This window comes from Cheilinus undulatus, linkage group 24 (assembly GCF_018320785.1).
Source record: "Cheilinus undulatus linkage group 24, ASM1832078v1, whole genome shotgun sequence".
NCBI lineage: Eukaryota > Metazoa > Chordata > Actinopteri > Labriformes > Labridae > Cheilinus > Cheilinus undulatus.
This window is the reverse complement of record NC_054888.1, coordinates 17,037,747-17,050,472: the sequence shown is the minus strand read 5'-3', so window position 1 is coordinate 17,050,472 and position 12,726 is coordinate 17,037,747. Positions and strand designations below refer to the sequence as shown.

Sequence of the window (12,726 nt, the reverse complement as noted above, 5' to 3'; positions counted from 1 at the left end):
ATGTTTTCAGCTGCCATCAAAGGAAATTCCACATCATCAGGTTGTCTTCCTAACCAAAACACCTCTGAGGGTCTGGGAACTACAGAGCCGGCTACTAACCTGTTGAGTGGAGAGGATCCGGCCAGCGCTGAGTAAGTATGGAGTCCTGCTTGTTTGTCTGCTGATATCATGAGAAGCTGGACAGATTCACCCTCACTAAAAGCCTAGGAGAAGTGTGGAAAAGTGGTGCAAACATGGTCAGAAAGGAGGCAATTCATTGCTTGGAAATGCTGAAGATCAAGAGAATTAGCTGTCAAAATCAAGTTCAAATTCACAAAAGAATTTTATATGAAATAAATCAAGTGTTTACAAAAATTCAGCGTCATATTGGTGCAACTTAATTTGCCTTGGCTAGCATAATTATCACACCAAAGCACTTATATAATAGATGTAATAGGGAAATCAAATATAAGCCACTGTTTCAGGATGCTATCAAGAAACATTTCCAAAATATATTGTAAAACTATCGCAAGCTGTCTTTATTTGGTAATTACACCTCCCTTGTGAAATATCTACATAGCTAGCCAAATAATTTCAACTTTACTTTGTCTAAAAATACATAAAACACTGAAAGCCAATTTTAAAAAGTAGTTCAACACTAGCTTCCATTAGTACCCCTGAAGAGCTAGCAACAATAGCTAGCTCAATTAAAGTTAGATAACCAAAACCACATAACTAGGAAGCTTGCTAGCAAGCCAGCAAAACTCTCACCGCCCTGATACTACATTACAAAATTATACCCCACTGTAAAGGAGAAATAACAAAACACTTATGTACATTTCAAAAAGAATAAGCAATGTAAGCTAACGCATATCTGTTGTGTAATGCCCACTGTAAAATCTCAATATAGCTAATCTTGCTAGGACACTATAGCCACACGATAAACATGTAAATCCGCATATTACACTGTGAAGCCAAATAAAAAAATATTGAACAATCAGCTTCCAAGATTACCCTGAAAGACGTAGCAACTGATTCATAACTAGCTAGCTTTTATTAACTCAAATAATAGTAACAAAAGAACTAGCAAAGCTTGCTAGCTAGCCGCTAGTAGCAAAACTCTTACTGACCTGATCCTGAAAACAGAGGCTGTACTCAACACTTGAAACTTGATGTTTGCTTTCATTTTGACCTGCTCTAAAAAGTTAAGAGATTAAAAAAAAGTGTAAATCCTAGCTAACCATTTCGCTCACTCCCCTAAAGTTTTAGCTGATTAGCTTGTTAGCTTAATGCTATCTTATAACTTAAGATGAAGTACTTATGCTTAAGAAGAAGCTGAGTCATGCTAACATGTTTTGTGTAGCTATTTAATGCTAGCTAGCTTCTTTAGCTAGACACTGTAAAGTATTACAGCTACATTTAAGGTCTATCATGTGTTGCTTGGTCCATAGTATTTTATACAAGGCTTAAAAGGACCCCTGCATGATCAGACAAATTCATAGATACTGGATAGATTATTTTATTTCATATAGAAAAAAACTCACAAGCTGACAGACTGTATCTGTTTCCACAAGGTACAAAACGTTGCAGGTAAAACCAGACTTAGTATAATACACTTGCGGTCTGCGCTTTTCAAAGTAAAAGTACACAATAGCATTTCTTTGAAGAAACTCCCTTCGTTTGTACATAATACTTTTATTTTGAAAAGCTCCTTAAACGGTCCCACTATACGCTGAATTATGTCACTTGTAGGCAGATTTATCAAGGTAAAGCGTAGGGAGAATGACAGAGCTTTGACGGCAGGGAGACATAGCCAACACACAGCGAACTCATGCCGAGTATGACAGCTGTCACGGTGCGTGCCTTAGCAGCAGATTCAAACAGCAGTTACTGCTCCCGCCAAGTGACGTCACACAACCAGTGCGGACCAAAAACATCAGCAGCCTCCTGGTGAGATTAAAAGCTCAAATTTACTCAAACTCTAGTGACTTTTTTGTTCAATATATGTATAAACGAGAGACACAAATATCTATCCGATTAGTTGAATTTGTCTGAGCATGTTGTGTTTCTTTTAAGATGTTGCAGATAACTTTGTTAGCTTGATAATTATCTCTCAACCAACAACAATGATACTTACAAATTTGAAAAGTAGCTGAGTCATGCTAGCTTGTATTTTGTGATGTTGGTAGCCACTTACCGCTAGCTCATTGACTTGGCTAGGCATTTAAAAGCTAATGGAAGTTCTAATAATTATCATACTAATCTGAAGAGTTTACTACAACAAGCGAACACCAGAAAAAATAACTGAACACATCTGAGCTGGGAAATTACACTTAAACACAAGTTAAGACAAAAATTACTATGAGAGAAGAAACTTAGCTCTCTGAATTTAGCTAGCCTGCAATGAATTTGTTCTCACACTCCTCTAAACTTAGCATAACACCTTGTTAGCAAGATATTCTCTCAACTAAGGATAAAGAAAAATTTAAAAAGTAGCTGAGTCATGCTAGCTTTTGTTTTGTGATGTCGAAGACCACAAACTGTATTAATTTCAGCTAGCTAGCTATATTTGTTCTGTCACTTATCTAAAGATGACAGATTAGCTTAGTTAGCATGACCAATAACTTAATGCCTCAAGATAATTAAAGGTAGTTAAAATATAAAAAGTAGCTGAGTCATGCTAGCTTGTATTTTGCGATATTGTAGCCACTTACCGCTAACTCATTGACTTGGCTAGGCATTTTAAAGCTAATGGAAGTTCTAGTAATTATTATACTAATCTGAAGAGTTTACTACAAGACACAAACATCAGAAAAAATGACTTTCTTAACACTTTAGAGCCGGCAAATGACATTAAACACAAGATAACACAGAAATTACTAGCAAGACATTCTCTCAACTAAAGATAAAGAAAAAAAATAAAAAAGTAGCCGAGTCATGCTATGTTTTGTGATGTCAAAGACAACAAACTGTATTAATTCTAGCTAGCTAGCTATACATTTGTTATGTCACGTCCCTAAAGATGTAGCAGATAAGCTTAGTTAGCTTGATGCGGTATCCTACCGCCTCAAGGTTTGAAAGGTAACAAAAAATTAGAAAAAAAAGCCGAGACATGCTAGCTTGCTAACATGCTTTGTGCTATCATTAGCCATTTATCGCTAACTAATTAACTAAGTAAGACCCTGTAAAGCATATTTGCTAGATGTAAATGCTTATATGCTTGGAAAAGGAGACCTACTGAACCAAAGAAAACTTTTTTACGTCCTTTGACTGGTGATATCTGTGACTGTTGACATAAATGGAGGAAAAATGATACACAGTAAAACACTTGTTTCTCCGTACCGTTAATGATTAACCGTGGAAACTGATGTCTGCAGAACTTCTCCGTGAGAGACAGCACAGAGGAAAACATTCAGACTGATAAACACACAAAAACATGCTGTTGTTTCTCAAGCTGTCAGCAGCCTACTGATGAAATGCGTGTGTTTTGGGGGTTGTTTTCAGCGAGCTGCCCATCGCATGATGCTCACATACCAAAGTACAAGGGGGTTGGCATGGTTGTGTATTTTGATAACAGTTGGAAAATTCCTGTGCTCTCTCGTGGCTTGCTGCATCACCCCTGGTCCTTTGGAGTATGTTTTTCTGGCTTTTTTGTACCTGTAGTGCTATCATGAGAGAGGTCAGCAGAGAGTCATGCTATCAGACTAAGCATGCTGGCTTGCAACAGGAAGCACGGTTGATTTTTTTCCCCAGGAAGTATATTAAAGCATCCCACGCATCTGGTGGGATAAGCTCAGGGAATTGCAGGGACTCCCCTCATGAACAGGATGACGACATTGTTTCCCTCTTGTTCCAGCCCCTTCCATCCTCTTTAAACCACCCGTATTATATTCCCTTATAAGTACTGCTGACTGAACAAGATTTAAAGCTTCTCAGACAAGTTCAGACACAATTTTTATCATTTAAAGTGTCTGGGAAACACTTTTTCCTCTTGGAACATCGCCCCCTTTTTATCTGGTTTGACATGATTGTAGTTCGGGAGTAATTTAAGTATTTGCACTTGAGAAACAGTCTTTTCAGTCTTCTCTGAGTGCTGTTTTGTTGGAGCATCACTCATGTTCGACGGGCTTTTTTGTAGAAGTAGGCTAAGTCAAATATTGATAATACACTCTACAAAAGGGGCAGTCCTACAGAGACGGCCCATTCAGATTCTGTCACAAGAAAAATCTGAATGTGGAGAACACTAAAGGAGACAGAAGTGGAGCATGTTTTGATGAATTTGAGCACACAGCGATTAAAAATGCACAACTAGGTGTCACATATTTGTCTGCTTCTTGCGAACACGCCGCAAATGATTTACAAAATGCCTCACGGTCCTCCAGCATGTCTCACAGAGTTGCGACTGCAGAGACATAACGAGAAGCTCCATTTGTTCTTGTACTCATTAAATATACAAGATCAAACTTTGATCCCTGAGTCATTTAAGCGTTAGGCAGTGATAGTGCTGCGAGATGCTGTCTGACAGGCAGTTAAAGTCACTTACTAGGCAAAAGCGGCCGATTTGAGCCTGAAAACATCAAAAAACTACCTTCTGCTGCATTGGACAGCTATAAATATAATCCTTTTATGTTCTAAACTGTTATTGGGATAAAATGTGTAATCTATAAAGAAATTTTTTGTGCTGGTTGCTAATTTCAGGGGCTTTATAGGTAAAAACAGAATAGAAATGGAGATGAAAAAGCATTTGTAGCAGTGCTATTTATTTTGACATCAAATGGACGCATTTAGGTGGCAAAACGTGACATCTGGTTTGTAAAGACAATAATTTTGCTTTACTGTTTAACAATATCAAAATTGTAATATTCCAGGGTTTGCACAAGGGCTGAGTATACTAGATGTACATGTCAGAGAGAAGACGGCCCAGCAGCAGACAGATGGGATCCACTTCTCCACAACTACGGAGCCCTATCCCAGTATAACAGTTCAAAACACCGACAACGAGGAGTTAAAGTGTTCCTGCCTCCAGACAAGCTTTTTTCCCCATGATCACACAAGAGAGCTGAATACGGTCTAAAGACGCTCTCATGTTACGATATTATCAGAAACTGCTCCAGCATTCATCAGCACAGATAACAGACTAATGTAATCACAGCTGTGAGCCTGAATGGTGGACTAGACTGCAGGGTTTTGGCCTTTGGCTGCATGCAGGATTGGTGAGTTTTGTGTTTTTGTGCTTCACCCTTAATGAGGAACTTAATCATTTTATAATCAGCAATAGCTAACATAACATAGAAAACATTTCAGGACTTTCCATACACTTTAAAATACAGAGTATTTCATGTTTTATGTATTTTTGATTTATTAGTAAAAGACTGAATGAAGTCCTTTTCAAAATAAAACTGCTAAATCTGACTTAATATTGATTTTTACCCTTTCTGCAAACAATTTTATTAAAAATCAAATAGAACAGTCTGTTTTATCTCCAAACTAGAGTCAATTAAATACAGCTGCTGAGAGACCATTTAAAACTAGATCAATATTGCAATTTCAGCTGAAATTGCATGGGGATGCTGAGAGCTGAATTGTGGAAGAACTGCTGAAATCAGCCAAAAGCACAAAAATAGCTGAAAATAGCATAAAATGGTATAAAAGTAGCTAAAATTCGCATTCAATAGCTAAAAAAAGAGGATAAAAATAGCTGAAAGTAGCCTAAAAAATAGCTGAAAGTAACTTAAAAATAGCTAAAAGTAGCCTTTAAATAGCATAAAAATTGCTGACTTTGGCTTTAAAGTAGCTGAAAATTGCATTCAATGGCTGAAAAAGCATGGAAATAGCTGAAAATAGCATGAAAATAGCCATATTTTAAAAATGATAAAAGTTAGAAATAAGAAAAGTCATAGCAGTCAAATGAGGAAGAAACTGAATTTTTTTAAAAGTTCAAACGGTGTTGATACGACAAAGTATGAAGGAGATAGCCGACGCGGAAGAAGAATAACAAACTAAATGGCCGACGCTAATGTCAAAAGTGTGGATGCGCAGTACCCCACTAAACATTGCAATATATATTGTGTATCGGGATATAGCAAAAATATATATTAAGATATCAATTTTAGGCCATATCGCCCAGCTCTAGTTTGCACTGTTGGATGGAGAAAACAAGCAATTAAAAGAAACTAACCTGTTAATTGGAAGAACCATTTTCATCAGGATAAGATTCAGAAATTCAGTGTATACAGTGTTTGTTCAGGCAGGCCACAGAGTCAAATTCTGCCATAGCTGAGATGAGCTGATCTCAAGTAAGCCCTCATCGGCTGAAGCCCTGCTGATTTGCTCTAAGCAACGCCATTGGCTTTCACGCTGCCTTATTTCAACTGCTCCAGCTCTGCAAGCTGCTCTTGCAACCCTCCTCCACCCCAGCTCCTCCTTCATTGTACTTCTGATGAGTTGTTGAATTACCTGGGTTGTTAAATCAGCCATATTTTAGTCTTCCTTCGCTTTTTATTATCTGCTAAGTCTGGAAATCATAGATCTAACCAAAACCATCACATGTACAGACACCTGATTGTACCGGCAAAGCATTATAAGCATCGTAAAATTGCTCTGTGGGTTATACAATTTCCAATGAATCACTTACATCATAGTACAAATCTACACTTGCCATGATAATCGGTTTCTATTCCCCTTAAGGCATACAATCTCGTGCAGCATTTAAAAGGTGATAAAAATGTTCACATGTACTGCCTCGCTTAGAGGAAATGAATTACCGGACTCAGACAAAATAAACGTTACATAATAAAGTATGATGCTGATATTAAGTCTTCCTTATTTGTGCATCAACAGTGATTTCAAAGGAGCTGTTAAATTGACCTATTAGCCCTTGACGGTAAGCCTCTCATTTTCACACCCATGTGATACATACTTCAAAGTTAACTTGTTTTTAATACAAGCATGCTTCAAACACTGGCAGCCGGCATGAGAAAACACTGGAAAAATTCAAAAGACATAATGATTGGTTTGCTGACAGCATAAAAACAACAGAGCAGAGTAAAATATGGCTTATTGTTTGAGCCTCTCAGACGCGGTAATTCCATGTCAGGCCGTGCCAGGCTGGAGTTCTCGGTGCCAAATGTACAGAAACACGTGCAGAGGCAGGATGAGACAATCTGTCCAGCAGAGGGACTCAAAACATCCGACCAGCATGGACCATCTGTGCTGCAGGCATGCAGATGGACCTCTCCCTCTCTCCTCTTCTCTGCACATTAAACCCCACATCAGACACATGCATGCTTCAATTTTCTCCTCAATGAATGGAAAGTAATAGCAGCCTCCCCCTCCTGCTCACCCACAAATCACCCCTCCCACTGCCCCCTCTAGAAAGTGTAGCAGGGATAATCTTTCATTCATTCTCTGTGCAGAAAATAAAGAGGACCCGGCTCGGTACCATGGGGGATGCCTCCGCGTTGACCCTGTTTCTTTTCCCCCCTCCCTCCCCTCATTCAAGGCATGGAGACAAAATGAATTGGTTCCTGGGGCAAAGGGGGGGCACCAATCAATGTCCAATCTCCCCCAACCATCCATTTTCAGGCCCTGGCACTTCCTGGCATTGCTCTTTTTTTGGGGTCGGTGGGGTATTGATCACAGAAACCCCCTTAGCCAGGGGGCTTTTCTTTCTGGGACTGTTTTTAAAAGGGTTTGTAATTGATGTGAGCGCAAACTGAAGACTCATGCAGAATACAAGCCTGGAATTTATGTCATAGATTTGACACTGGCCACTTTTTGATGCCACGTCTTTTTAAACAATAAAATTTCAATGATCTATAGTTGGGGTGTAAAAGTTCACAGAGGCCACAGCTCAGTGTTGAGGTCATGTTACAGTACAGGTTCAGTTTAGTGGGAAAAAGCAACAAAAAGTCTGGGATGCATTTCTCTAGGTTTGTCTTACTGATCATTTTTGTTATTTAATAGCAGATTTAAAACAGTCTGGTGCATAACCACCTGGAAGGTCATGTATTTTTATTTTTGTCCGTTCAGACTTTACAGACTTTATTGGTCATGTGATTGCCTGGACTGACCTGTTATGTCCAAATTTTCACAGTGTGGTATGAGGAATGAATGAATGATTTTTTTTTTCTTTTGCCACATTTAGTACATTTTATACATCAAGATAAATGCACTTTGGTTCCAAGTATTGGTTATCGATCCCACGGACTACTAATAAACATCCCTGAAAAACGAATATCGGTTGACCACTGGTTTCAGATAACATCAAGCAAAGATGTTGGCCTAGTTACTGGTCTGAGCAGGCAAAAACAGCCAAAATCTGTTTCAAAGCAGGCACAATTGGTCCAAATCTGGCTCCAAGCTGGCAAAATCCGGCGAAGATTCCGTTCAAAGCTGGCACAGTTTGGCCCAGATCAGTTCGTAGCTAACACAATTTGGCCTTGAGCCAATTCAAAGCTGGCACAATTTGGCCCATACCCGGCTCCACGCTGGTACAATTCGACCAAGAACTAGTTCAAAGCTGGCACAATCCAGCCCAGATCCCGTTCAAAGCTGGCACAATTTGGCCCAGATTGGTTCGTAGCTAACACAATTTGGCCTTGATCCGGTTCAAAGCTGGCACAATCTTGCCTGTATCCGGCTCCACGCTGGCACAATTCAACCAAGAACTGGTTCAAAGCTGGCACAATCAGGCCCAGATCTGGTTCAATAGCTGGTACAATTCAGCCCAAATCGGTCCCAGCAGGCACAATTCGGCTTGTATCCGGCTACATGCTGGTATAATTTGGCCGAGACCTGGTTAAAAGCTGGCACAATTTGGCCCAGATAAGGTTCAAAGCTGGCCAAATTTGGCCCATATCCAGCTCTAAGTTGGCACAATTCTGCTGAGATCCGGTTCAAAGCTGGCACAATTTGGCAGCTTTAAGCCACATCAGGGCCATCGTCTTTCCAATCAGGGACACAGCAAAGACGTCGGCCCAGCTCTAAGCAAGCACAGGCTGTGGCAGCCTGTAGCCACATCTGGGCCTAATGTCTTTGTTGTCAGGCGTATTTGCACCAGAGTTTTGATGAACATTATCTTGGCTTCCTTTAATATGCACACATTTTGGTCCAAAATTTTTTTTCATGTGTGTGCCTTGTTTTGTGCTTCTAACTTGTGATGAACCATGATTGTTCTTTGTAATTAATTACAAGCAGCTCACCCCTGTAATCCAGATCTCCAAGCCCCTCAAGCCCCTCAAACCCCTCATAATGGACCACCTTTCCAGGTTGAGTAGAGACCAAATGTGCTACTCAGCTTGCTCACCTCAGTGACTTACTTCTTGTTTAATAAAAAGCTGCCCTCCATAAGGTGTATTTGCTAAACAGTAAACTGGCGTTTTGGTTTCATAGATGAATTTCACATAATAAGGGTGTTAAAAGTGGCCCTCCAGGTTCAAGCTGCTAGCTCACGGAGCATTCTGGGATTGCTGGCAGTGTTAACCAGGAAGGCCACTTTTAACTGCTTTTCTCCCATATTATTTGAAATTCATCCATGAGACCCAAATGCTGGTTTATTGTTAAGTAAATTCATCATGTGGGGTGCAGTTTTGAATGAACAGAGTCCTCAAATCAAAACAAGAAGTACAGTGGAGGTGGGAGGAACAAGAGGGGTCTGGCTGCAAACCCTTGATCTCAGACGGCCCCTCTTGCAGATTGTTAATCTGAGACACGGCATTCATCAGAACAGACATGCTTAAATTTTCAAAATAAAATCAGATTAAACTTTTGATAGGTAAGGGTCAGGATTAAGGCAGGGGTTAGGTGCCAAAAGATCAAAGTTAAAAAAGCTGACCTGCAAAACCTTATTACAAAAATTTAGATAAATCTGAGGAAGTAGTCTGAATTTAGCTAAAAAAGCTTGTCTTCAGTCTAACATAGCAAATGTAGCCCTGTTAGTGCATAAGCTACATAGATAACAAAGCTAAACCTAAAGCTCACAAAGCTCAAGTTTATCTGTACATAATGAAGCCATGCGCTTCAGTGAGCCACTGTTGGCTGAGTAGAGCTACGTAGCTATGTTATGTATGTAGTATCATTTGCTAGCTACGAATAACTTTAACTATACCAGATCAAAATTGCAATTTCAGCTGAAATTGAGTGGGGATGCTGAAAGCTGAATTGTGGAAGAACTGCTGAAAACAGTCAAAAGCACAAAAATAGCATAAAAATTGCAATAAAAAGGCATACAAGTAGCTAAAAAGGCTTTCAATAGCTCAAAAAGATAAAAATAGCTGAAAATAGCCTTAAAAAAGCTGAAAATAGCCTAAAAATAGCTGATTATCGCCTAAAAGTAGCTGAAAATTGCATGATAATAGCCATATTTTAAAAATGATAAAAGTTAAAATAAGAAAAGTCATAGCAGTTGAATGACAAAGAAACTGAATTTTTTTAAGTTTAAATGTTGTCAATATGACAAAGTATGAAGGAGGAGATAGCGGGCTCAGATGATAAGCAAAATGGGCGACGCGAATTTCAATAGTGTGGATGCTCAGCATCCCCGCTAATAACTAGCACAGCGTAGCTATGTTAGCTTTAGCTAACAAAGCTCACATGAGCCACTATTCGGGTATCTACTTCTAAAACGGGTCTATACATAATCTAGCCCTGCTTTAGACCATTGACTTGTTCTCTCTGGTTTATTTGTGATTTTTTTGTTGAGAAATTTTAGATCTTGTATTAACTTAAAAACATGGCATCACTGTTGTCTGATTTGATTTTTTTCTTCTCCAGAATTTCCTGTCGATAACAGTACCTAAAGGTCTTGCGTTCTTAATACTGAAACAGACATCTTTTTATATCAAAGTCTTGCAATCTGGTTTCCTGTCATCCTTCACTGGTGTTCCTCCATCCTTTCCCTCCAGATGGTTGATTAAATATTTGCTCAGATTTACCCACTTGGAATAGCTTAATGTGTAACCCATGACTAACTTGAACCACAGTGACATAACCTAATGCAGGTCATTCTTTTATTGCACATTTTTCCTGCAGTCATTCTTAAATAAAAGCTTTTGTTCCGTGAGAAAAAGGGCAAAGTTTAAACCACTTGATATCTGCATTCAAAGTCACTGTGACAAAGATTTTTCACACAGTGCGATGAGAAAAGGCTCGGGTGAATGCTTGACTGTACTGGGCACAAAGGGTGGTATTGTCACTTGTGGAAGAGTGTGGTTTCTGAAGCACTTTGAGGTCAAAAGCCAAAGGGTGGAGAGCAACAGTGTTCCTTCACAGACCTTTACAGTATTTTTTTGGGGGTTTGGAAAATTAAGATAAGGTGCCAGAATGAGGATAAGACTTGGCTAAGAGCACAGCTGCCTAATTCTTCCCAGCTTACAAAGGAACAGTATCAAATCCGAGCCATGACAATCCATATTCATGGACAATCTGGGCTTATTATCACCATTTATCCACCAGGCTCACAGTCTGTTTTCAGTGGAGCGATCTCTCAATGGGTTTAAGTGTTATCATTAAGCTGTTATCCCCTCACATTATCCCTTGTTGTAGTTTGGAGCTGTCTGCGGCTCTCTGACCTCAGCTGGGTCCTCCCTTGTTCCTGGAGCAGATGTTAAAAAAGAAATCCCCCCCACATTACCACCCCAACCACCCCTTACCACCGTCCCACCTCAAACAACCACCCCAAACACACTCTCCCACAGCGCCTCCTCCCTTCACCCGGGCATCTAATTAGGCCTACAGCACAAAGACTCCCAGATGTCAGCGTCCTCCTGGCCTCCTTTGATTATATCCTTTCCACCCCACTGGCTGGCTCTGCGACGGGCTGGATGGCCGGCTGGGGGCCGTGTGGACTATAGGCGTCGACGCGTGTCACTCATCGTAGGTCAACAACCAAACTGGTTTAACATATCCGTAATTGCTTTTGGTGTAAATCACCAGGAATCTGGAGGGAGGAAGAACAGAGCTGAATTGGTTGTGGTTGCAGGAAGGCGCTTAGACCGTCATAAAAGTAGACAAAAGAGCTTTTGAACGAGTCTGATTTGCTAATGCTAATTGAACCCTTTTTAGGAATACTGCAGTGCATTTGCTATTTTTGTATTGCAAGCCAGTCACAAATAATTCAAAGCAGTCAAAACTTAACTGTTTAACATCCTTCTAAATCAAACAGCCAAAAAGCGAGAGCATTTTTAACATGACTGCTAATAAGAGGATAAAATATGGTCATAGCAATGCTTAACTTATTGCAGTTACAGTGATGTAAATGTACAGGTCACTTGCAGAGGCACAGTTAATCCACTGTACTCAGCTTGGTTGACCATCGACCCGTGATTCTGCCCTGTTGACCCACAAATGGCCTCTTTGACAGCACTGACCTTTGGAAAGACAGAGTGCCAAGTTAACAGAGTGGAGGCACTTCTGTAACTTTTTGGCTTTTATGAACTACTTCCTGTTTTAGATTGACTTCCGTGGTAAAGAGTATAAGGCATATGGATGGTTAGGAAATAGGTAAAAGATTGTTGGCCCAAATGTGGCCCCCATGTTCTCATGGCTCACATCTGTCCTCTTTTCGCCCATATTTGGCCTTTGGTTAGGATGCTGACTCAGATCAAGTCTGGCTGTTTTAACTCAGTTCCTGGCCCAGCTTATATGGCCCTCATCTGTAGTCCTCTTTGTACTCATATATCTTGGCCATATCTGTCCCACACAATACCGACCATCACCCAGGCTGGGTCCAGATTATGCCATTTGGCC

The 12,726-nt window shown here is 40.0% G+C and overlaps 1 protein-coding gene across 2 annotated transcripts in view; it reads left to right on the top strand.

Moving 5' to 3' along the window:
• Nucleotides 1-12,726, top strand: part of LOC121506286 (nck-associated protein 5-like) — a 265,350-nt gene continuing 252,624 nt past the window's right edge. For both annotated transcript variants that reach the window (XM_041782019.1, XM_041782017.1), the window contains exon 1: nt 1-131. In XM_041782019.1, coding sequence (XP_041637953.1) covers nt 1-131 — 131 coding nt within the window. The remainder of the gene's footprint in view (nt 132-12,726) is intronic.